The 27,241-nt window shown below is 40.5% G+C and overlaps 1 protein-coding gene across 41 annotated transcripts in view; it reads left to right on the top strand.

Moving 5' to 3' along the window:
* Positions 1 to 10,812, top strand: part of OSBPL6 (oxysterol binding protein like 6) — a 225,010-nt gene extending 214,198 nt beyond the window's left edge. For all 41 annotated transcript variants that reach the window (XM_060409723.1, XM_060409714.1, XM_042243670.2 and 38 more), the window contains 4 exons: positions 1,185 to 1,329; positions 2,734 to 2,860; positions 5,256 to 5,378; positions 6,645 to 10,812. In XM_060409723.1, the coding sequence (XP_060265706.1) occupies positions 1,185 to 1,329; positions 2,734 to 2,860; positions 5,256 to 5,378; positions 6,645 to 6,753 (504 nt within the window). In that variant the 3' untranslated portion in view covers positions 6,754 to 10,812. The remainder of the gene's footprint in view (positions 1 to 1,184; positions 1,330 to 2,733; positions 2,861 to 5,255; positions 5,379 to 6,644) is intronic.
* The last annotated feature ends 16,429 nt before the right edge of the window (positions 10,813 to 27,241 follow it).

The following is a 27,241-nucleotide window of genomic DNA, read 5'->3' as shown; positions in this document are numbered from 1 at the left end:
TATATATAACCTTATATAAGTTCGACAAAAAGCAGTACCTTTCCTAACAAGAGAAGATGGCAGATATTTTTCTTTTTTCCTTTTTTTCTTCTAGATTGATTATGTGGCTCAGAACTGAAGAGCCTGAATCAGTATTTGCTCTGACTGGGTCATGACAGTAACTGTGTGTATTTAGTTTTCTAGTCTAGGAGAAACTTCAGTTTAGGCCTGCCTCTAATATTTGCAGAGCTCAGGGTGAGAGTACAAATGGACGTCCCCATTCCATATGTGTAAATATTTAAAATACGTAAACCAAGCCCACAAGCTGTCAAATAAAATATGTTTATACTGACAAAAGTACTTTTGTAAAAATAAAATCTGCAAGTCTAGGTTGGACACTTGGGAACACTGAGCTGGAAACCCGGCAGCTCAGGCGAGTCAGTCTGGCCCTCGGCCTTCACCACTCACTCCCCACCCCCGTCTCTGCCCCACACTGCAAGGAGCCGCACATGTTTACATAGACAGTCCAGCCCACACTTCCAGACTCCGTCCACACCCCTTCAAACCGCCACCCTTGGCCAGCCCTCAGGCCTAATGATTCACATTTTTATCTGCCTATGAGTAGAGGAATCAAGGAAAGGCCTGTGCAGGCTGTGGAATAAGCTTAGAGCCATTTGGACAGGAATTGGGACCTCATCTAGAATGAGGCCATGGGATCCAGATGAGTCAGTTCTCACAGGCTTCTGACCCCTTGAGAAGAGAAGGGAAGAGAGGAAGCTGGAAGAGAGCCAGAACAAGGTCTTCCTGGTTAAATTCAGCCGTTTACAACTACTATGAAAATTATTTTACAGTTTTCTCCAGCGTTGCCAATTGAAAATCATTAAAATCCAGGAGCCAAGGAAAATTCAAGACAGGACGATGGGAAGAATTACTCATCTATAGATTAATACTCAGTTAAGATAGAAATTCAGCCTTCTCTGGGCTGTGCTGTCATACTCTAGCATGGAGTGGGGTCATCCCTTTCTTAAAAGTTAAGCCAACTAATGCTTAGAAAGCCACCCTTCCTTGCAAAACATTTTGAGATAGATGTCTGGAAATGGCTTGCCTGAGAAACATCAAGGTTAAGGAAGTTTTCCGTATGAAAATTATAGGGATTGGTGGTGTTAAACAGACAGGGTGTTTTAACAGGAGTTTGGTTTTTCCAGGTGAATTACTGGAATTCTAATGTGAATGAAGTCCAGGGGGTTGTGATGGATCAGGAGGGGAAGGTGGTGCACCGGCTGTTTGGGAAGTGGCATGAAGGGCTGTACTGTGGTGTGGCCCCTTCTGCTAAGTGCATCTGGAGACCAGGTGAGACTGCCTTGAGTGTCCTGCCTCTAGGGGGCGCCATGAGTGGCAGAAGGTAGGGAAGGTCCCATCATCTCATGAGGTACACCTTATATTGTCTTTAATAGTGAGATTATAAACGTAAATGCTTAAGGCAATTACAGTTACATTTATACTTAATCTACATGTTTAATAAGTACAATATTTGATAATAAGGAGTTGTCAAATTGAGACCAAATCTGATGTGTGGTCAGAGATTGGGCTTCATGTAAAATCTTTCTAAATGTAAGGCCCACATTTCCAAAGCTAGGTTTACTTATTAAAGCATTCAAATAATTGAAATATGCAAACTTAAGTACTCATGTTGTTTATTTATTCTGTTTTAGTAAAACAAAGGAAAGCCTGCAAACATCCATAATCCAGAAATTCAGTTATTTCACCAGAATAAGGGATCTTTTTACTTGAGCAGCAAAGAGCTACAGTATGTTGACACTTAATAAAAGACATCAAGAGAGCTCTGGTAATACACTAGCATATAATTGACTATCAAGTACAAATGGAACAAGTCCCCACATGATATTTATTTTCATTGCCATTTTGTCAGTTAATTCCTAACTTTAAAATTAGCGGTTAGTTTCCGTAGAGACCTCAGTTGAGTATATAAATTCCCTGCTAGTAGAGTGGTTCGTTCATTCATTTGTCAGTTTTGTCCTGGGTAGTGACTAAGCTTCAGGCTCTGTTCAGGAAGCTTGGAGGTACACGAATGTGCAGAACCTGCAACGGCTCCACCTTCTAATTTAGTTTAAAAGTGCCAGTAAACATTAGATCTGAATTTTTTCCTTTTCTAAATGGAAATAAATTGTAAGTGTTTCTGGTGATCTCTTAATGCTGCTCATAGTTAATCACTCAAACGTTTAGATATCCAATTGGATATTTGAGAGAAAAATTATGGTGTAGTTTAGCCAGTGAAGACTACTATATGTGCAAACTTGTATTTTAAAGGCTAGATTTTATTAAATATATGAATCTATCAGTTCTAATGGTCAACATAAAAGTTTTTCATCTTACAAAATAAAACCAATTTAATTTCTTTAAAAATCTGTAATCTAGGGACTTCCCTGTGATCCAGTGGCTAAGACTGTGTGCTTCCAATACAGGGGGCCCAGGTTCAGTCCTAGTCAGGGGGCTCAATCCCGCATGCTGCAGCTAAGTGTTCTGATGCCGCAGTGAAGACTGACTGTGTCACACGCTGCAGCTAAGACACAGCACAGCCAAATAAATAAATAAGTGCAAAATTTGTAATCTGATGTTTATGACTGCAGTTTTAATGTTAATGTGAGTGTTAATTAAAACATCCGGGTTAAGTCAGCCTCTGCACGCTCTGTGCACCTCTTTGCGTCTCACAGTGGTCTCTTGGCTTCATTCCAGGTTCCATGCCCACCAACTACGAGCTCTACTATGGCTTCACAAGGTTCGCTATTGAGCTCAACGAGTTAGATCCTGTACTAAAAGACCTCCTTCCTCCAACAGATGCCCGATTCCGGCCAGATCAGAGGTGAGCAGGGCGGTGGCACTTGAAATGAACACCAGGTCATGGCATGGTGCCTGCAGAAGTCATCAACACTTTCATCACCATCCTTTGCTTAGTCACTGAAGCATTCATTCCCTTATTCACTCAGCAACAATTGAGCCTTCTAACCCTAGAAAAAGAGTGTTCAGAGCATGATCATAATAGAAGATTAACTCAACAAAAGTGCCCCACAGAAGATAACACAGATGTTTTTTAACAAAAAGTGCAGCCCCCCAATTTACCAAGTCTGCAAATTATTGAACTCTTCACTAAATACACAGTCACTCCTCACCTCAGTGTTTATACTTCTGTACTTCTATTACTTTTTAACATGGAGCATCTTTTATTATTCAAGTAACATTGGTGTTACATTATATAATTATAACATTATGTATGTACTAATGGGCTTCCCTGGTGGCTCAGAGGTTAAAGCATCTGCCTCCAATGCGGGAGACCTGGGTTCGATCCCTGGGTCGGGAAGATCCCCTGGAGAAGGAAATGGCAATCCACTCCAGTATTCTTGCCTGGAGAATCCCATGGACGGGAAGCCTAGTAGGTTACAGTCCACGGGGTCGCAAAGAGTTGGACACAACTGAGCAACTTCACCTGGAATGGGCTTCCCAGATGACGCTAGTGGTAAAGAACCTGCCTGCCAGTGTGGGAGTCATAAGAGATGTGGGCTCAGTCTCTGGGTTGGGAAGATCCGCTGGAGGAGGGCATAGCAACCCACTCCAGCATTCTTGCCTGGAGAGTCCCATGGACAGAGGAGCCTGGTGGGCTACCAGCCATAGTGTCTCTAAGAGTTGGACATGACTAAAACAGCTTAGCATGCACGTGTATATAGTAATATTATGTGATTTTCATGTGTACTAATTATATTTCTACATCTGTATACTTATGTATACCAAAAATTTAGTTTCTATCCATCATCATACGGTTGATCTCCTTTATCCATTTCAGTGAAGAATAAGAGGAGAAGATACAGGGATACCTAGAAATCATTATTGTTGTCGTTTAGTAGCTAAGTTGTATCTGACTCTTTTGCAACCCCAGGAATTGTAGCTCTCCGGGCTCCTCTGTGCATGGGATTTTCTAGGCAAGAATACTGGAGTGTGTGGCCATTTCCTTCTCCAGGGGATCTTCCTGACCCAGGGATCAAACCCACGTCTCTTGCATTGGCAGGTGGATTCTTTATCACTGAGCCACCAGGGAAGCCCATACCTAGAAATATTTTGAGTCAAGAATTGGAGTTTTCCCAGCATGTTTTTGATCCCCTAGAGTGTGAGATATACTCAATATACAGTATCTTTAATACCTTCTGATTTTTGAAAAATTATTCTTACATATTTCTATACTCATGTTGTCTATTGCTACAGAATTAATTTTACTCTTTATAGAAATTCTACGTCGTATAAATTCCATCCAAGATTTTCCGTTTCCAGTGTCTTTGTGGCTCTGTCTTCTGCCAAAGTGTCCCCAGTATTGGATGTTCAGTATTCAGTTTTCTTGTGTTCCTCCCTTTCTCTAGAACATGCAGTGTCACTGTTTGACATTCAGACTTATCGAGAAGCTTCCTGTACAGTGTGTGTCGTGTTGTATCCCTGTTCTTTGCTCTCATTTTGAAATTTAAACATTTGCAGATCACCATTGGGTCTGCTTTCGCAGTTCTATTTCAGTCTTGCCTTTCTGAATCTCATTTACTACTATTTCCTTTCTGTGGCCTTTTGTAGTTTCCCCCAACTGTTACCTTTTCTTTTTTTTTTCATCAGTTTTACTCTTTGCAATAAAAGCCAAGAGCTCCTCCCTCTCAATCTGTTCTAAACATAGCTGGAGAACAGCCAGGTCACATCCCCCATGCAGTAGCCCTTCACAAGTGCTTCATTGTAACATGGAAAAGAAGCAGAGCCCGGGACTTCATGATGTTCTAACCTCAGACTCTCCAGTCGTCCGGAAAAATCTCAAGCTTTGGAACCCTAGACAGCACAGAGAAGCTGACCACTTCCCTTTCACTTCTGCCTGCAATGCAGAAGACCCAGGTTCAATATACCTGGGTTGGGAAGATCCCCGGGAGAAGGGAATGGCGACCCACTCCAGTATTCTTGCCTGGAGAATTCTATGGACTGAGGAGCCTGGCGGGCTTCAGTCCATGGGGTCACAAAGAGTCTGACACAACTGAGTGACTTTCACACTTTCACACACACACAAAATATCTTAGCTGATGGCAGACAGAGACTGTGGCAGGGGCAAGGGGACGTTATCAGAGTGTTATTGTTGACTGTGTTATGTTCATAGCAGCCAGAATTTAAGTTTATGCAAATGGGCTGATTTTTTTCTCAGTAAAGAAGATGATATATTAAAAGATAAACTGCTTTCTGCTTAGATTTTTGGAAGAAGGAAATTTAGAAGCTGCAGCAGCAGAGAAGCAAAGAGTAGAGGAACTCCAGAGATCTCGAAGACGATACATGGAAGAAAACAACCTTGAACATATACCAAAATTTTTTAAGTAAGTCAGTTTATTCCCGCAACAAGTTCATGTTTTGCAAATGGTTACCACAAGCAATGAAAAACTTAGGGTAAAAAGAAAATGAGGGATAGTTTCATGTCCAGGGCACTTTGAGGTAGAAAAGTAAACTGATTTGGGTCACTGGTATTTGGCAGTGAAAATATTGAATCAGATTTTTTGGTCTCGTGAAGTTTGTAACCACAGAAATAAATTCTGCTCTATAGCTCTTTTCTTTTCATGGGCAGCAATAAAGAGTGAGGGTCCTGCCCGAAAGGCTCTTATCCTCCAGCTACATCCTTTTGAATGCTAGAAACTTGTTCCCACTCCCTCACCCAGAGATAAGCTGGGACCCTATTGCCCACAGGGTCATTCTGGCTTCATTAGTATTTAATTTTACTTCTTTCATGTGGAGGGGCTTCCCTGGTGTCTCAGATAGTAAACAATCTGCCTGCAATATCAGAGACCCAGTTTGATCCCTGGCTTGGGAAGATCCCCTGGAGGAGGGCATGGCAACCCACTCCAGTATTCTTGCCTGGAGAAATCCCAAGGACAGAGGAACCTGGCGGGCTACAGTCCATGGGGTCACAAAGAGTCGGACATGGCTGAGTGACTAACACTAACACCCTCTATCATATAGAGCTTTGCGTCCATTCAGATTTGACCCTTCTGTGGTATGATCATGGTGATTATTACAGGATTATTTGAGGGATTATGTATATACACATCACACAGACTAAGCTGTGGTTTCCAGATCCATCTGCCACCCTTTAGAATCAGGACACATCAGCTCAGAATAACCTCATACCCCTTTTAGCTGCCCTCTCCTGGCTGTTCTGGAGCAGAACTGCAGTCCTGCTATTTAGATGTTGAGAGTGCCTTCACTGGGCCTGGACCCTGCGGAGGCTCTTACAGCTACTGAGGCTGCATACCTTCCCTATCAGTGAAGCAAAGAAAATTCTTGTGGGTCTGGGGTCTAGTTACAGTGTTTGTACGTGCTTTGTTTGGGCCACTTCACTTTCTAGTTCTGCCTTGAGGTGACTTATCCCTGCTCTTAGCCCCTCTCCCTAGGACCCTGCCCACTTCCATTTCACAACAAAAATGAGTTTATTTCTGGTCAAAAATAGTCAAATCATTAGCCAGCAGATAGAATGTTCACTGACTTACAAAGTACTGTTTCTAATACACACCTTATCTATAGGAGGGGTTCCAATGATCAGGTCACGTGAATGAGACTTACATCTAATGTTGATTTGTGTATTTTCACAGAAAAGTGATTGATGCCAATCAAAGAGAAGCCTGGGTTTCTAACGACACCTACTGGGAGCTGCGAAAGGACCCTGGGTTTAGCAAAGTAGATAGCCCTGTTCTCTGGTAAACTGGAAACGTAGAGCTAGCCAACATATCACGCTCTGAATGAATAAATAACTATGCACAATTATGTTTCCTAGAGCTCCGCGTGGTTTCTGGGTCTGTTGAAAACCGATCATTTGCTTTTCTATTCATCTTTATAATGAACTTTCAGAAGTGCATTAGACAAGGCCTCTAACCACTTTCGGATCCTTTCTGTTTTGCTGCAACCATATTCCTTAAAAAACATCCACACCCTCCTCAAAAAGCAGAATAAAAGGAGCAGAATATAAAATCCAAAGTCTGAAGAGTCTGTAAAGAGAAACAAACTGTAACTGGTGCTTAAAAAGCTGATCCAGAGAGTTTAAAGCAGCATGACACACGAACCATGCATCTGGTCCTTTTCCAGAAGCGCCGTCCCCTCCTGGCAGGAGCTCCAGGGCCATGCAGTTGGTCAGCTCCGACTTGGAGCTTGTCTGTTTGATGGGGTGTACCTGTGCTGGCCTTTTCAAGAGAGATGTGATGCTTCTCAGAACCCGTTCCATCTGTACGCCATTGTTCATGCCTTAAGAAATGCAAAGATGTACAATAAATCATTTTTTTAATGTGCGCTCCTAGGTTTATGTGAAGGACCGATCTTTTGAATCATGGCATGATTCACTTTACGGGATCAAAAGAATTATGAGACTTGAAAAAAGCAAACAACACATGCTTTACTTTGATATATTGGTTACTATATCGTATGTCTGTAGGGCAGAAGGAAAAGGTGTGGTAAGCAGATCTCTGTATTCACGTTGCTCGTCCGTTTCCTGTCCTGCGTACAGTTAATAAACCATCCCTCTTCCACCTAAGCTCCCAGTGTGCCCTATTATTTGGCAACATCCGTAGTTGATTTGAACACTTGTCACTGGTGTTAAAACTTTGGAAGGAAATAGCAGAAAGCGTATAGAATTTCTCTGTGGGCTTCGGAGTACTGTAAGTCTAACTATTTTTGAGTGAAGCACAGGGCAGCCCACATCTATCCAGTGTCTGACCTATTGGCACTGTTGGAATTCCACTGGGAAAGGACGCAAGAACCCTAGCAGCTTATTTGCATTGTTTAAATGCGTTCTATGCAAAATCACATATCACATTTTCATCAAGTGTTTCTGTATAATACATAGCCACAGATTAAACACTTACCTTGCTATTGGCAGAAATATAACATTTTAAGCTAAGGAATTTATCCATCCCAACAAAAAAGAAGGGAGATGAGGGGCAGAAATGTGTTTTGTATATTTCAGAATTTGTTTTTTTCCTCCACTGATATATAGAAGTTTTGTAGGAACTTGCATCAGTATTTCTGAGTTTCCACATATAGATAATTATATAAATGCTTGTATATTTTAAAAAAAATCTCTTTAGAGATTTATAAAATCTCTAGAGAATCCCTAGAGAATTATAAAATCACATGTATTTTATTCTGTTAAATTTTTATTCTTAGACTCTTATCATCAGATTTCCTGTGTCATTTTAAGCTCTGTGACAAGGTTACTGATTTTTTTATTATGAGGTGTTGATTTTAGTTTTGTTTCTTTTCCTCTAAGAGTTCCTAAGTATGGCTATTTCACTATCAAACCAAGACTGCTGAGCGCATACGGGAAAACTCTGAAGTCTCCACTAGGTGGAGACATTTCTTCCTCCTTTTATCTGAGTCTATAGGCCAGTGGCAATCCCCTCCAGCACTCTTGCCTGGGAAATCCAATGGACAGAGGGGCCTGGTGAGCTGCTGTCCATGGGGTCGCGAAGAGTCAGACATGACTGAGCGACTTCACTTTCACTTTTCACTTTCATTCACTGGAGAAGGAAATGGCAACCCACTCCAGTGTTCTTGCCTGGAGAATCCCTGGGATGGCAGAGCCTGGTGGGCTGCTGTCTGTGGGGTCGCACAGAGTCAGACACGACTGACGTGACTTAGCAGCAGCAGCGTACCCTGGTGACTCAGAGGTTAAAGCGTCTGCCTGCAATGCTGGAGACCTGGGTTCAATCCCTGGGTTGGGAGATGCCCTGGAGAAGGAAATGGCACCCCACTCCAGTACTCTTGCTTGGTGAATCCCATGGACGGAGGAGTCTGGTGGACTGCAGTCCACGGGGTGGCAAAGAGTCGGGCACGACTGAGCAACTTTACTTTCCCTTTCATACCTTATATGTACAGCACGCACTGGTTCAGAAGGCAGTTTCATTATCAAGCACACTCCCAGCTCTGAGCATGTAAGCAGAGCCCTCCCTCAGTTCCTCAATGCCTTTAATTCCTATTTATTCCTAAGTCTTTGGTGGCTTCCCCCGGCAGTAACATGTTCCTTATTATTGATTATTTTTCTGCTCATTCATCTTGACATCCTTTTAAATGCATCCTGAGATACATGCCTTTAATTTTGATTAAATTTTAATTAGAATTTTGTGGGCTTCCTCAAAGAAGTCTGTTCTCCCTTAATTGGTAAAATTTTAGATACTATTTACAGTGGTTCTTGTCTGTATTTACTAGCATGTCCCTGAAGAGTCTCCGAATTTTAGCCTAAAGATAAATCCTGCAAAATAAAGGTACTGCAAATAAAAAGATACTACAAGTAGGAAGGTAAGACACAAGGTAACCAACGATAATGTCAATCAGGCGGCTGGACGAGGACCCATGACCCAAGAGGGAGGCAACTACTGTACCTCACAATGGGCTTTGAGAAAGATAATAACCAGTAGGATGGACCTTTACTACCTAATAAGTTAAAGGTACAAGCCAGGTAGGTGAATGTTGGTCCGAGCTAACCGGAAACTCTTAATAGGATTTCAAGATGAGAATGAGAAGAGTGTCAAATTAATTAAAATCACCACATTCTTTGTAACTCTTTTGAGATTCAGATATACTGATTAGAATTCCAGTTCAAGTGATCAAGTTTTAGATAACGCTTCTGTAGTACCTGATTCACAAATATTCCCTTCAAACATTCATACCAGTGTAACAGTCCCATCTCTTATTTCTTTCTCACTTTTTATTTATTTGACAATTGCAGAATTGTAAGATTCTGTATTCATCTGCATAATTTGGGGGCTTTTGAGACTAGTTCAACAGCAAAAGGATAGACTAGACATTAGATCATTCTTGATAAAACGACTTATTTCTTAGAATTTGATATAAACCTTTTCATTTCAGGGGCACATCCCCCCCAAAAAAACAGTCTAGGATAGAGGAGGACTTAATATATCTTTATACCTCCGCTGTTATTTACTCTAAGCTCCTGCATATTTTTGAGCCGGTCATTAAGGAAAGGAATAATAACTGATGATGGTCCTGTGGATGTGGCTAGACAGAAAAGAGCTATGGCACACACCAGCACGTGCAGAGGCCAGCCAGGAGCCAATTATTTTGCTTCCATATGCTGCTACCAAGGGTGCAAATTTACTTTCAGATTTTGCTGTTATTTTATTGGGGTTTTTAATTAAGTTATTACTTTTCATGGGTTAAATTCCAGACAATTGTAAAAACAAGCCTCATTTGAGATATTTTAACATTACATATCAATTGTACGTGACATGAAAACTACCAGATGTACTTTGGTAAGAGAAATCAAGGAGTTTCTCATACGAAGGATGCCAGGTTGTCGATTTTCTGAACCTTGTGCTCCTCTTCATTAATCTGGCCCCTAGGACTTCCGGTGATTCCACTAATTAAGCATTACATTAGGTCCTGCCCCAAGGAGCACTAGGGGGGTACAGAGTTAAAGAGGAAGCTGACCCAACTGTTTTGCTTAGTTCTGACTATGGCTCTGGCTGGAGAAGAGTTTATAATCATGATCAAATGTACATTTTGTTAGTACCTTGGGTTTTAATTATCCATCTTGTCTCATCTTGTACTCTGTCATCCAGATAATGAAGTATTTGTGGGAGCAGAGCTCCTCACGCACCAGGGGGTGTAATAAGTGTTTGCACTTGACTCAAGTTGATATATTATGACTGTGGCACAGTAAATAAAGCTTGTGTACAAAATATTTATTTCTATGGCAGCCATTATGTTCAGGATATATAAACTGTATCTAATTAAACAATTATGAATCTGTTTTGTGTTCTAGAAATATTCTTTTGGGGGAAAGATGGAAAAAATGTCATGGGAGCTAAGATTAAACTATTTGGGTTTCTTTTTCTTTTTTTTTTTTCCCCCCCAAAAAGCTTCCCAGTGATTTAGAAAAAGTGCTTATCAAACTAGGATTAGATTCTCTAAGTTTTCATTGAATTTCTTTTGTAAGATTGATCCTTTTTAACTATACATTGCATGAATCATTCTGTTAAACCTGACTTTGTTTAATGCGTGATTATACAAACACACATTTGTGACTGAATTGTAAAACCTTGTTGTAGCCTTCGCTTATTAGAGGAAATGGCAAATTGTTCAAGAAAGGACTAGTTTTAATCTTTCCAAAGTGAAATCGAAAGAATGAATTTAAATGGCTGTGATGAGTCAGTATCCCCAATATCTTAAGCCAGTGGAAGGGCCGTGACTAAGGCAGCTTACAGGGGGCGCTATGCTGCTGCCCATTTACTCTCAGATTTTTGTAAATTTACTCCCACATTTTGCTGGTCTTTAATTGACTTTTTAAAAAATTAACTCATTATTTTTCATGGGTTACTTTATCCCATAATTTCCAGCTTACAGTTCTGTTAGTCATGTGCATCCTTTTGTTTTCCAAAATAACTATCTTACTTGATGCATTTTCTCTTTTCCTCTGGTCCTACAATAATGAGGGGCAGGAATGCACATGCCTAATTTGCACTATGCCATTGAGTGTGTGTAAAATATGCAACATTTATGCACAGTTGCAGGCTAGTGTATCAATATTAGAACCATTGCGTTTAGCCCCTGTGAAACACTACTTTTAAATGTTTGTGGATTAAAAATTACACCGTTATTACATATTATTAGTTTTCTCAGTATCTCCAGACTGGTAGGAAAAAAATATTTTAAAAGGAACACTTTTATTTTCTGCAAAAAATTTTTTTCTCTCAGTTCTTCCTTTTAAATATAAATTAGAGCAGTTTTGGAGAGAGGAATATTGAGCTTTCAGAAAGCAAAGTATAATCCTATTTCAGTTCTGTTTCTTCTTACTCTTAGTTAACAAGGTACATGCGTGCATGTTAAGTCACTTCAGTCGTGTCCAACTTTTTGCAACCCCATGGACTGTAGCCCCCCAGGCTCCTCTGTCCGTGGGATTCTCCAGGCAAGAATACTGGAGTGGGTTGCCATGACCTCCTCCAGGGGATCTTCCCGACCCAGGGATCAAACCTGCATCTCTTACGTTTCCTGCATTGGCAGGCAGGTTCTTTACCACTAGTGCCATGTAGGAAGCCCTGAGTTAATAGGGTAAGCACAACTTAATACTATTAAAGACAGAATAATGCTAAAATGATTACTTCTTTTATCTTAGGTATTAACAGCTAATCCCTGCCCCTTTATCGTCATTAAGTTATTTCTGTAGGAACTAATAGAGTTAATAGAAACTTTTCTTCCAGTCATTTCAAGCTAACTTTAGAAGTTTTATTGACTTTATTTAACTGACATACAATAAACTTTACATATCTAAACTGTACAATGGGATGCATTTTGACATGCCTATGCTCTTGACACCAGCACCACAGTTACAATAATGGACATATCTGTCATCACTAATCATTTTCTCTGCCTCTTACTAATCCAACTCCTCCATCACACCATCCTTCATCTTGAGGCAGTAATTCATCTGCTTCTATCAGTTTTCAAAATCTGCATATTTTCTTGTGTTAATTGCATGTGGAAGTTTCTAGAAGGCTGTGGTGCATATGCATCCAACCCCCTCCCATGCCCCCACCTCAGTATCCACCATCAAATAGTAACACTGCAGGAGAAAGGTCTCATTAAGTTCTAGGCTGGATAAAACCTTTTAGATTTAAAATACTTTGCAAACAGCAAACTATTTTTCACATCAAAATAGTCATGTAAGTCAATTCATTTTCGTCTTTTTGTGGTCCAGAATAATGGTAACACTGAACTTGCTGGCAGTGTCGAGGAAGCCCTGGGAAGTGGTTTCTCTCATTTGTAATGAAAGAATCCCTGACAAAGCCATAGGAATCCAGAATGAAGGCTCTTGAAATACTGTCATGCTGATGATAAAGAGGAGGGAAGTAGCCTACGCTGAGGACCCTAGTCAGCAACGAATCCAAGACTGGGTCTCAGTGATTCTTTTAAATACCGTCGCTTGGGTCACGAATGTAGGCCTGCTTGTCATCAGTGTAGGTCTGCACTAGCTTTTTTTTTATTGGGCTGGGCCTTTGTTGCTGGGCTGTGCTGTGCTTCAGGAGTTGCGGCCTGTGGGCTCCAGAGCTCAGACTCAGTATTTGTGGCACATGGGCTTAGTCGCCCAGAGACAGGTGGGATCATCCCAGAACAGGGCTCCAATCTGCAAGGCAGATTCTTGACCACTGGACCACCAGGGAAGCCCTGGCACTAGCTTTTAGATTGTGTGCATTTTCTTCTAGGAGGTACCTGGATATGCAGGCACCTACCTAGGTGGCCACACAGGACTATGGCATTCCCAGCAAAGCTGCTTCAGTCAGTAATTTTCAGACGCAGTCCCAAGAGGTCAAAGTTATCTTCTAAATTCCTCACAGTTTTGCTGAATATAGTTACCAATATTTAATGAAACATTCTGAACTTTTAAATTTTGTTCATTGAGCAAGATATTTTTCCACAGTCTAGCTGAATTGGCCCAAGTGCTTATATCTAGTGTTAGGTGAGAAGCTGTCTGATCTGGCCATTCAAGATGGCTTGGGTGCCCTCAGTACTCCGCAGTGCCTGCTTCACCTACACTCAATTCACATGATTAATACTCATTTCCTACATACTTGCCCCAGGCCCCAGCTGGTAATTGTTCTTCTCTTCAAATCAAAACATCTCCACCTGGATAGTTATGGAAGGCTTAGTGAGAGGCGGGTCCCTCTGCTAGTTCCCCTGGCAATCAATGAGCCAACCAGAAGTCATCTCCTATAAGAGGTAACCTCGGCCTCCTTCTTTGGGAGTAAGGATGCCCATCCTCTCCTAGCCAGCTGTGCACACAGTGGGGTGTCCGTTCAAGGACCTTGGTTCAGACAGGTAAGCTTCGCCTAACCCCACCCCAGCTCTCTCTTCTCCCTTGGCAAGTACAGGGCTTGCAAGCCTGTGAGGTGCAACACAACAGAAGCCCTTAGGTTATTAATTTAAATGTTTTATCTTTAATTTGTTAGTATCTGGGACAAATCCTGACAACATATCCGTGAAGCTATTTTATTTGCACTTCAAATCTGACAGATTCTGGAAAAGCCTGTCTCCAAAGTGCCATCTCACATGATACCACCTTCTCAGTAGATTTGAGGACCCACACGGCAAAGCTTTTATTTTTTTCTAATCAGTGGGGTAAATTTGCAAAACTGCTAACTCGTGGATGATACGAGCGCTTTTAGTTACACCCTAGATTCCACTTGTATAAATTACAGTTATACTCAAAACCTAGGCCTATACTTGTATCAGTTTCTTTTTTAAAAAACTGTTCATTTGGCTGTACCAGTCTTAACTGTGGCAGGCGGGATCTTCGGTCTTCATTGCAGCGGGCAGTCTCTTTGGTTGTGGCGTGTGGACTCTTAACTGTGTGGGATCTTGTTTCCAGAGGAGGGATCGAACCCAAGCCCCCTGTATTAGGTGCACAGTCTTAGCCACTGGACCACCAAGGAAGTCTCTTTTATTAGTTTACTATTGTTGCCTTAACAAGTTGTTGTTCAGTCGCTAAGGCATTTCTGGCTCTTTGATCTCATAAACTGCAGCACACCAAGAGTCCTTGCTCAAACTCATGAGCATCAAGTCAGTGATGGCCATCCCACCATCTCATCCGCTGTCACCCCCTTCTCCTCCTACTCTCAATCTTTCCCCGTGTTCAGTAGGTAGAATAGGGAAAAGGAGTCCAAAACGGCAGTGGTTAAAAGACACGGAAGGGAAAAGCCTGCGAAAATAGAAAAAGGTCAAAGGAAGATCCGAGGACTGGAGTGAGGACTTCAGGTAGAACAGCACTCCTGACTAAGCCCAATTTGCATAGGGCAGGCCCGGGAGTCGGGGGGAGGAAAACACAGATAAAAAGAGGAGCCAAAGGGCTCTCCCCTGCTCCCCACCCCGCACGCTGGGGCACTCTTTTCTTCGTGTCTTTGGATCGATGTGCCCTCACGCCTCGAAGATGGATTTTCCTGCTATCTTCTAAAAAAAATTGAGCTGTAACATTGATTTGTCTAAGAGCTATAACATGGTCCGTTCGAGACCTGAGAGCTATGACACAGTCTGTCCAAGACCCGAGAGCTGTGTCACGCCAAGGTGGCTTTAATGTCCATCACTCCAAATCTTTGTTGTGATGAGACAAAGAACCAAGGAACATACACTCGCCTGACACCAGCATCAGGGTCCTTTCCAATAAGTCAGCTCTTCACATCAGATGGCCAAAGTATTGGAGCTTCAGCTTCAGCATCAGTCCTTCCAATGAGTATTCAGGGTTAATTTCCTTTAGGATTGACTGGTTTGATCTCCTTGCTATCCATGGACTCTCAAAAATCTTCTCCAGCACCACCTTTCAAAAGCATCAATTCTTCTGCACTCAGACTTTTTATGGTCCTGGGAGGGTAACAGGCAGGAAGGCCAGGGGTCTCCAAATGGAGGAAATAGGCTGCAAGTGTCAGACATTTTTTCTCTCTGTCTTAAGCTCTTAATCGGCAGGAGGAAACAAAAAAGTGTTAGATTTTTTCCCCTTGTCTATATGAATTTAAAAAGAGGTTTCTCTTAAAATTCTGTGTTGCTGTGATGACACCTGGTTCTACCTGAACTTAACTTCTCTGAGACCTTTAACCGATGCGTTTTTCTTATGGAAATGTTTGTCTTAAGCTATGTTAATGAACTATGTATTTACCCTAGACTGTTTTTCTTCTAGTTGGCTCCACTTAAGACTAATAAGGGCTCAACAAACCAGTCTGTTTTACTCATACATTGTTCTCCTAATCTATGTTAATGAAACTATATATTTACTTGGAAACCTGCCCCTCTTCAAGATTCATGTCAATCTTCTTATGGCCTGGGATAACTCACTGGTGCCAGTGTTATCTCAAAATGCATGTTGTAGGTGAGGGGCCCGGTGCCACTCTGAGTTTTGAGACATCTTTCTATAATTAACAGTTTGCTAGTAGCTATGTAACATCTGGCTAGAGACTTCTGCCGGCTTCTGATGTCTATGTCAGAAGCTTTCTCTATCTTTTATACTTTAATAAAACTTCATTACACAAAAGCTCTGAGCGATCAAGCCTTGTCACTGGCCCCAGACTGAATTCTTCTCCTCCAGAGGCCAAGGAACCCAGTGTCTTTCGTGGTTCAGCAACAATCTTTCAGTCCAACACATATCCATACATGACTACTGGAAAAATCATAGCTTTGACTATACAAATCTTTGTGGGCAAAGTGATGTCTCTGCTTTTTAGTATACTGTCTAGGTTGGTCATAGCTTCTCTTCCAAGGAACAAATGTCTTAATTTTGTGGCTGCAGTCACCGTCCACAGTGATTTTGAAGCCCAAGGAAATAAAATCTGTCATTGTTACCACTTTCTCCCCATATATTTGCCATGAAGTGATGGGACCAGATGCCATGATCTTCACTTTTGGAATGTTGAGTTTCAAGCCAGATTTTTCACTGTCCTCTTTCACCTTCATCAAGAGGTTTTTACTTCCTCTGTGCTTTCTGCCATTCAACCATTTAAGTGGTATTATCTGCATACTTCTCCTGCCTGGCAATCTTGACTCCAGCTTCGGCTTCATCCAGCCCAGCATTTTGCATGATGTACTCTGCATAAAAGGTAAATAAGCAGGGTGACAATAATCAGCCTTGTACTCTGTTGCCAATTTCGAACCAGTCAGTTGTTTCATGTCCAGTTCTGTTTCTTCTTGACCCACATACATGTTTCTTAGGAGACAGTTAAGATGATCTGGTATTCCCATCTCTCTAAGAATTTTCTGCAGTTGTGATCCACACAGTCAAAGGCTGTGTGGTCCCTACCATCAAGAGTAGAAATCAGAACACTTTTGCCAGTGCAAATGGGTTTTGTTTTGATGACCTGTTCATGAAACAAATTTCTTTTTTTTTTTCCTTTGCACATTTTCCTTTGGGAAAAATCCAAGCAAGGTGAGAGACTTCAAAAAGCATTTCTAAATGACATCAGAGAACGTAGATCAGTACATTTTGTTGTGCACACTACCTTTACCACTCTGTATATTACCGATCAGAGCGATTGTGCTAATGCATTTCTCATCGAGTGCTCTTTATTCCAAGTGATTATCTTTCCTTCATGAGAAGTGAGAACATGGATGGGAATTTTCAGGAATGTTACTTAAAAAGACAGATGCTTCAGGTTTTGTTGTGACTAGTTATCAATGTTTAGAGAAATTAGGAGGTTCTATTCCATACCAGGAAGAAAATTTTACTGTTGGGTGCATAATCACTCACAGAATTCAAAGGTTGATAGAAAAGAATTTGTAAAGCAGTAACTAGGACTGAAAGTTAAGCACCAAATTTCTCTGTTTCCCAGAAAAGTTGATGAAGAATAAATAACAAGCAAAATGTCATTAACTATTTATCATCCACCATCGGTAATATTATCCATGATGAAATCAGTGACTGTGGAAATAAGTGAAGACCATCCATGTGGGCATACAAGCTGTTTATTCAGAGCTTGCTGCAGCAGAGGAGCCGCCATCATTTGGCTTTGGCAGAAATTCAAAGACAGATAGGGGAGTGGGCATGTTCTATAGTGAAAGAAATGTTCTGATATGCTTGGATTGGAAGCTGTTGACATGGGGAAGATGGAGGCAGGCTGACTAGAAGTACTCTGTCTCACATGCTTAACTTGAAAAGTGTATTTGGCTTTCTCTGGCTGGTCTGAGTTGGAAACCAAGGCAAAACTAGGCAAGTTGGCAGGCATTGACCAAGTCCTGACAGTTTTGGGCCAATTGCTGCAGAGGTTGCGGATGAGAGTTCTGTTGTCATAAATGGTATGGCCATTGCCTGTTGGTCCATTCAGTCTCAACATGAAAATCAGAACATGAAAACCACAAAAAGTCAGATGATTCAAATCTGCTGAAAAGGCAACATACGCTTGAAAAGCTAATTGTTATTTTAAGAACGCCATACCTGAAGACGATTTAATACACGGCAGAGGAGGTGCATTTTCACATCACTCTGAGAGGCATCACTTTTAATCAGGTCATGTGCATCTATTTCTAAAGTACTTGTATGCAAATCGAGTCCAGATATCTTACCTGCACACTAGCACACTAGCATGTAGCCATAGCTGTCAGTGTGTTGGCTCTATTAGCAAAATAATTTTGCAAATAATTAAAATGATGTCAATTTTTTTAAAACTGAAGTATAGTTGATTTACAGTGATTCAGTATGCAACAAGTTTAATCAGTTATACATCTATCTATCTATATCTGCTTTTCATATTATTTTCCATTATAGGTTATTATAAGATATTAAATATAATTCCCTCTGCTATCCTCTCCCTATACCTCTGCTATCCAGTAGGTCCTTGTTGTCTGTCTATTTTATTTATACCAGTTTGGATATGCTAATCCCAATTTCCTAATTTATCTCTCCCCCTGACGTTTCCTCTTTGGTAACCATAAGTCTGTTTTCTGTATCTATGAATATATTTTGGGGTTTTTAAAATTAATTTTTACTTCAGTATAGGTCATATATAATGTTCCTTTTTTCTGTACAGTGAAGTGAATCAGTTATAGCATCTGACCCCATTTTTGTGAATAATATTATAAATTCAGTTTAAAAATTCAACTTTGCTATGAAAATGAAAATATTGGTGAACAGTACTGTGATAAAAACAAAGTTCTTAATAAATTATGAAACCTCCAGAATAGAAATATGCAAAGAATTAGCTATTGTACAGTCTAATTTATAACTGTGTTCAAACAAGCTGACAAATCTTACCAATAAGATTTGTCTTACCAATTTAAGTTATTAAATTTAACAAATATTTTTAATATACTCAAAATACCAAAATTAAAAAATTTTTGTAACAAAACTGATGTTGAATAAAAAAATTCAGTTTTCAGATGGTTATATGCTATTTTCACTAGCATCAATTGAATTTTAAAATGTTTGAGTAGTACTTTGAAGTACTGCTTTATAAATCATTCTAAGTATGTTGCAATGGTATCAAACATTTTTGTAACAAGTTCTCTAAATTTTGGCTTCATTTTGCTCAAACTTAATTGGAAGTTATTAATTTAAATATCCAATAAGTAGAAAGTGCCAAAAACTTCAGCTTTTGAAGTTTTTAGTGAATTGCAATTATTGAAAACAAAATTTCCAAACAGGAAGACGATGAATTTTATCCCTCCAAGCACAAGGAAGGAACTGACCAGACTGAATGCTGAGAGCTCACACAATGTAGACGTAATCTTTAAATTCTCTGAGCTTTTGGAAATCTAGACTTATAAGAAGAGCCTTTTGATGGCACTCCTATTAATATTTTTTAATTGGATATATTTACATTCTTTATTTGAATGGAATGAACAAGAACAACCAATGGTTTTACAGTATTTAAATTTGGCAAAATATTAAAAATAATTATAGAGACCATTTATTAGACACATTTTTGTCTTATAAACTCTTTTTGTCACGTAAGACACTTTAATGACAAAGGGACAGTACCTGTGAAAATATTTGGGCTGAAGTTTTACACATTTCACAAAATAGTGTTAGATGTTAGAATATCTTCCATTTAGAATTTGCCCCAAATTTACCAAGTACCTCAGCATTTGTGGAGAATAGTACTATCTCAGCTAAAAATACTGTGGTCTATGAGGAAGAAGCAATTGAAGAGGTAAACAATCATAAGTGTATTTACTGTAAACTGCAACTTAAAGAATACTATAGGCAATTTAAGAAAAAAAAATGAAAAAATAGTAAGACCATGTTGAAAAATATATGCTTCAGAAAATCTCTCAATCAAAATATCCTTTTTGTAAGGAAACCAGCCATATTGGATTAGAGTTCACCCCAAAAGTTCATTTTAATTTAATTACTTCTTAAAATGACTTCTCTTCAAAATGTTGCCACATTCTAGCATCTAGGGGTTAGCACTTCAGCATGAATTAGAGGGGGGCACAACTCAGTCCCTAACCATACCCAAAATAACTGAAATCAGGATCTCAAAGATATTTGTACACCCATGAATATGGGTATTCAATAGCAGATTATTCACAATACCCAAAACCCCAAGTATCCTTCAGGAGACAAAGGGATAAGTAAAATGAGGTATCTGCATACAATGGAACATTAAGGTCTTAAAAAGGAAATAAATTCTGATACATGAAAGAGCATTGGATGAACCTTGGGGACATTGTGCTAAGTGATTTGAAACAGTCACAAAAAGACAAATATTGCAATTCTACTTACATCAGGCATCTATACAGTTAATAGAAACAGAAAGTACAGAATGGTCCCCAGAGACTGGGGGAGAGACGAATGGGGAGTTAGTGTTTAACGGGTACAAATTGCAGTTTTCCAAGGTGAAAGAGTTCTTGAGATTGGCTGCACAACAGTGTGAATATACTTAACACTACTCAACTGTACACTTAAACATGGTTAAAGTGGTAAATTTTATGTTGCTTATATTTTAAATTTGAAGTTGCATAGATGAGCTGTATATACATGTTGTACCATTATTAATTTCCTTGTTCTGATAATGTATTATATTTAGGCAAGATGTAATCATTTAGAGACACTGAGTTAAAGGTACAGGGGACCTCTCTGTACTAGCTTTGCAACTTCCTGTGAATGTTTTATTGCTTCAAAGAAAAGGTTTTTTTAAATTATATTCTTGTGTTAAAAATAAGGAAGTTAGAGACTGCCAATTCAATCTCTTGGACCAGGATAACAGAACTTTATGAAGACAGAGATTAAAGTGTTTAAACACAGCTTACCCAGGGATGTAACTTTGATCACAAAGAAGCTTACACACTGAGACCCAGCAGGACCAAGTAACCCATATAATGACTATTACGAATTATTAGCCGCCAAGGGAAATTGCATTAACAAGCTCTCCTTTTGGCATCGGGGCCTTGCTAATGGCTTCCTATTGAGCAAAGTTCTCAACAATATTTCCCCACATGTCAAATGCCCAATATTGCCCCAAAGTAAACCATAAAATGTAGTTCAGATTCTCTCCACGCATATCATCCAGTGTCACACGGAGGGCGTTGCTGCTGTTGTCCAGTCGCTCAGTCGTATCCGGCCCTTTGCAGTACCATAGACTGCAGCACGCCAAGCTTCCCTGTCTTCTGCTATCTCCCAGAGTTGGCTCAAACTCATGTTCATTGAGTCAGTGATGCCATCCAACCATCTCATCCCCTGTCGTCCCCTTCTCCTCCTGCTCTTAGTCTTTCCTAGCATATCACCCGGAGGGCAGAGCTATAGTAATGCCTCTGACCAAGGACAACTTGCAGCAGCAGGCTTTTACCTCCAAATTCAGACACAAGATTCAACCTTCCCTTGGGAAAAAGCTATTGCTGTACAATTGTTCATGTTGGTTTACTATTTCTTAGAATTTGCTGTGTCTAAAATTATGTCCCCCTTTTTACTACACATTTTGCTTCTTGCCATTTTTTCTCTTTAGGCTGGTTTATTTGCTGTTTTCTCTAAAATTCTGCCAGAGGTCTGTGTAGCAGGCTTGTCTATGGTTTTATTAATAAACCCCAATCTTTTTGCTCCCTCCGGGGCCCCTAGCTTATCGTTCTCAGCTTGGTCATTCTTGCATGAGCTCCACCTTGCCTGATTCCTGTCTGAGCACACGGACCACAAGAGCGCAAAGCAGAAGCTAGCTGATACCTTCTACCTAAGACGGGGTATCGTTTGTGAATGGGTGAAGTAAGCAGTGATGGGTTCAGTGGATTGGAGGAGGCCCATTTGGGGTGGCCCACGTGCTGTGTGTCTCCCCTAAGTGACCAGTGTGGTATAGTTCCTCTGGTAAAGGCAGTTGCTATCTATGGCTGATTCATGTTGAGGTTTGACAGAAAACAACAAAATTCTGGAAAGCAATTATCCTTCAATTAAAAAATAAATAAATTTTGGGAAAAAAGGATAGTTGCTATATTCCAAGTTATCAACAACAAGGTAATACTCACCAATGTGAATGCACCCTGTGTGTATAGCAACAATTCTAGAAGCTTGACATGTGAAAAGATACGCCACACTATACAGATAACAAGAAGGAGTAAGACCAGATCTTAGGAGTAAGGCTAGGAAAAAAATACAATCAAAATGTGCGTACACTGTGTCAAAACTGTGTTATGAGCTAATAAGAATTATAAAAACTTAGAGAATGAGATAAGAGAGTGTTTTCCAAAGTGTCTGTTCCTCTCAGCTAATCTGACAGGGTGTTTAAAGGACTCTGGCATCAAAATAAATTTGGAAAATTCTCCCAGCTGTGATATTTCTTAAAGGACCTGATAAATAAGTTTGTTTAACCCAAAGTTTACCAGATGTATTTATATGTGGAATTTACATATGTGGAATTTTTAAAAAAATATTAGTAGTATAAGGTCTATTAAACTGAAGCTGTGGAACAGACTTTCTGAAACACAGTTCTAGAATTACCATTGGATACGGCAGTAAGACGCTCAGTGAGTGACCCTGAGAAAACCTGTGAGAATGGTAGGATTAAACTGTTATCAAGATGAAAGAATAAATGAGGAAATAACAGTGATTATAACCTGTGACCTGGAGTTCCCAATGAAAGAAAGAGATGAGATAGCCATTAAAGGGGATGTAATGGTTAATTCCTATGTATCAGCTTGGCTGAGCCATGGTATCTAGCTATTTGCTCAAACATGATTCTGAGTCTTTCTGTGAAGGTATTGATACTTTTTGGAAGAGATTATCATTTAAATCTGTAGACTTTGAGTCAAGCAGATTGTGCTCTGTGATGTGGGTGGGTCTCATCCAATCAGATAAAGCCCTTAACAGAGCAAGGTCTGACTTCTCCAAGAAAGCAGGAACTCTGCCAGCACACTGCCTTTAGACTCAAAATGCGATTCTTCCTTGAGTCCCCAAGGCTGCTGGCCCGACCCCATCAGATTTTGCATTCAGGAAGTCTCGACCGTCCAATGAGCCAATTTCTTAACATAAATCTACCCCCCTTCCTCCACCCCACCCAAATTTATTGGGTGTTTGTTGTGGGGTTTTGCTTTTTTGTGTGTGTGTGGCTTAGAAATTTTTTTGTGAATGTCTCACATGTAATTAAGAAGAATATATATCCTTTCTTATAGAATGTATATGTATCATCCATCTCCTGTTGTTAATTCAGTTTTTATGGAGTAGGCTGACTAACACAAGGCACTGTTTTATTGGATCAGAATAGAACTAACTAACCCAGCTAATAGGAGAAAGAAGAATTGATGATTCGGAAGAGAAAAGGAGTTACTGATGCCATAAGGTCCGTGAAGGAAGAGTAGGATGCAGAGTCAACATTGGAATTAGAATATTTAACCAGAGTCCTCTGAGACATGAGCAAAGGAAGAGTGACTAGGAGAAAGCATTAAGTTTGAGGTGGTATAAGAAATGTAAGTAATTGAAGCCATCCATGTATTGCAAAGTGTGATTGCTTAACATGTTGATTCTAAGACATCTCATTAATACTACAGCTAAATGCTTTCTTAGTGCAATGTACCGTGGTGGGAAAGAGTCCATCCAGGATCTCAATCTCCTCTGTGATAACAGAAGCATCTGTCTGCAATTAAGTGTTATTTGGGGTCCTAAAGAACACAGGAAAATTCTGTAGGAACAGTTGCACAGACTCCTTTGGAAGTAGTGAAGGCTGAATAAAAGGAAGTCAGGTGGCACTAGTGGTAGACTTGAGAGATGCAGGCTCCACCGCTGGGTTGGGAAGATCCCCTGGAGGAGGGCATGGCAACCCACTCCAGTACTCCTGCCTGGAGACTCCCAGGGAAAGAAGAGCCCAGTGGGTTGCAGTGCATGGGATCGCACAGAGTGGAACACGGCTGAAGCGGCTTAGCACAGCTTACAGGAGCGGAGCATAGGAGGCCTGCCTTCAGGGAACTGGCATTTCCGTGTGAGAGGTGAGCCTTAGTCGTCCTGTAGTCCAGTCGCTTGTTACATGGGACTGTTGAGCGCTTGAAATGTGGTTAGTTTGAACAGACATGTGCTGTAAATGTGAATTACAGGGCAGATTTCAGCAACTTAGTATATAAAAATGTAACAGCTTAGATCAGCAGCATTGTCCCCCCAAAAAAACCCATATTACAAATCACATATGTAAATGTTCTTGTAGAAACATTATTAAAGAAAATAAACAGGTGAAATTAACTTTAAATAATATATATTTTATATTAACTTTAAATAATAATATTTTATATATACTTGGGGTTAAATACAAATATTAAAGTTAATTTCACCAGTTTATTTTCTCTAGTAATGTGTCTACTAGAACATTTACATAGGTGATTTGTAATATGGCTTTTTGGGGGGACAATGCGGATCTAAACTGTTAAGTAGCAACCAAAGTGCTCAGTATCATTTAAGGAAAAAGGCCAATCATCAGACAGTACAGTGCAGCTTGTAAGGAGAGGAAGTGCTGCAGAGAATCAGACAATGCTATAAATAAACTTGGGTCCTATCTTTGGGCCAGATTTTTAATGTATTCTCTGCTCATCTCATAAGCATATACCTCAAGGCTTGTTGAAATGTTATAGAAGGAATTTGTTTGAGTGAGACACCCCAATTTTATAACTTTGTAAAGAGAATGCTTTATACTGTGTGTATCTTCAAGGTTTTCAAAGTACTTGCACATTCATCATTTCATCTTTTTAATGATCTGAGAGGAAGGCAGAACTGGTTATCTATTTTGACGAGGAAATTGAGCCTCGAAGAGTCAGTGTGATGCAAAGAACATTGGAATCAAGGACGCTGCAGAACAGTGACGGAGAGGAACCAAATATTACGAGGTCCTAGAAAAAACACTGGATTTGGAGTTAGAAAGCTCAGTTCTTCCCAGATTGATGGCTTTAAACAGATATTCTTACCAGAGTTTCATTTATTCAAGTGTAAAGTGGGATAATCAGAGTACCTGCTTCAGAGAGTTGTTGTTCAGTTGCTAAGCAGTGTCTGACTCTGAGACTCTGGACTGCAGCACGCCAGGCTTCCCTGTCCTTCACTGTCTCCCAGAGCTTGCTCAAATTCATGTCCATTGAGTCAGTGATGCCATCCAGCCATCTCATCCTTTGTTATCCCCTTCTCCTGCCCTCAATCTTTCCCAACGTCAAAGTCTTTTCCAATCAGTAAGGATTGGAGCTTCAGCATCAGTCCTTTCAATGAATATTCAGGGTTGATCTCCTTTAGGATTGACTGGTTTGATCTCCTTACTGTCCAAGGGACTCTCAAGAGTCTTCTCCAGCACCACAGTTTGAAAGCATCAGTTCTTCAGCACTCAGCCTTCTTCACGGTCCAACTCTCACATCTGTACATGACTACTGGATGTGTACATGTATGTCCATGTGTACATGCACCTACGTGCCATAGCTGTGACTTTAGGGACCTTTGTCAGCAAAGTGGTGCCTCTGTTTTTTAATACACTGTCTAGGTTTGTCATACCTTTTCTTCCAAGGAGCAGTTATCTTTTAATTTCATGGCTGCCGTCACCGTTCTCAGAGATTTCTGAGCCCAAGAAAATAAAATCTGTCACTGTTTCCACTGTTTCCCCATCTATTTGCCATAAAATGATGAGACCAGATGCCATGATCTTAGTTTTTTGAACTTTGAGTTTTAAGCCAGCTTTTTCACGCTCCTGTTTCACCTTCATCAAGAGGCTCTTCAGTTCCGCTTTGCCTTATGCCATTAGGGTGGTGTCATCTGCATATCTGAGGTTGTTGATATTTCTCCCAGGAATCTTGATTCCAGCTCATGATTCATTCAGCCCAGCATATCGCATGATGTACTCTGCATATAAGTTAAATAAGCAGGCTGACAGTATATAGCCTTGATGTACCTCTTTGCCAGTTTTGACAACCAGTCTGTTGTTCCATGTTCAGTTTTAATGGTTGCTTCTTGATCTGCATACAGGTTTCTCAGGAGGCAGATAATGTGGTCTGATATTCCCATCTCTTTAAGAATTTTCCACAGAGGGTTGATGTGAGCAATAATTGAGATAATCCATGTAAAACATTTGATATAGTAACTAAATCCCAGGAAACTCTTGGTAATTTAACTATTAGTATTAAGTAGCATGAAGTTCAGAGAGGCCATGGCACCCCACTCCAGTACTCTTGCCTGGAAAATCCCATGGACAGAGGAGCCTGGTGGGCTGCAGTCCATGGGGTCGCTAAGAGTCGGACACGACTTCACTTTCACTTTCACTTTTCACTTTCATGGGTTGGAGAAGGAAATGGCACCCCATTCCAGTGTTCTTGCCTGGAGAATCCCAGGGACGGGGGAGCCTGGTGGGCTGCCGTGCATGGGGTTGCACAGAATCGGACACGATTGAAGCGACTTAGCAGCAGCAGCAGCAGCATGAAGTTATATTTTGGTATCATCCAAATTAAAGATAAATAAATAGGAGTAGCTAGGTTCTAATACTGTTCTTCAGTGTTTCAGTCCAGGAGGTAATCCTTCTAAACGCTTTCCAAAACTCTGCTCTGCAGATCTCCTTATCTGATAACAAAACTTCCATTTAGAATTCCTTTGCAAGCGTGACAACAGGATTCAGAGAATTATAAACGAATATGCCTCCTTTTCCAAATGAGGAAATAGAAGTAAAGATAAATTATCTAATACTTGAATATGAGACCAAAAAAAAAAAAAAAAAAAAGTGAGTGGCATGTCCTTCCAGTGACATAGAAGTGAAGGCTACTCCGGGATTAGCCAGGATAGTGTGCTTCAGCTTGCTATTTATTCTCTTTCTTCGGCTGCACTAGGTCTTCGTTGCTGTGCAGGCTTTCTCTCGTGGGGCGAGCGGGGGCTACTCTCGTTGCTGTGCGCAGGCTTCTCTTGCTGTGGCTTCTCTTGTTGTGGAGCACAGGCTCTGGGGCACTTGGACTTCAGTAGCTGCGGCACACAGGGGCTTGGATGCCCCTCGGCATGTGGAATCTTAGTTCTTAGATCAGGGATCGAGCCTATATCCCCTGCATTGGCAGGTGGACTCTAACCACTGCACCACCAGGAAAGTCCGCTGTTACTTATTCTTGATGTAAGGTTCCAGACTTAGTGCTGATGTATGTTGAATTGTACGCTTTTTTTTTTCCTGATAAAAGTGCAGATTTCCATCTAGTGAAACAGACAGCCCCAAAGTTATGCTTTAAACAGCTTTGTATCTCACCCACCCATCTCATTCTCCCATAAAGAAATACCCTAGCTCTACAAATGCTCTTT

This window comes from Ovis aries, chromosome 2, assembly GCF_016772045.2.
Source record: "Ovis aries strain OAR_USU_Benz2616 breed Rambouillet chromosome 2, ARS-UI_Ramb_v3.0, whole genome shotgun sequence".
NCBI classification, from domain to species: domain Eukaryota; kingdom Metazoa; phylum Chordata; class Mammalia; order Artiodactyla; family Bovidae; genus Ovis; species Ovis aries.
Note: the sequence above shows the minus strand (reverse complement) of the source record. Positions and strands in the feature narration are given on the sequence as shown.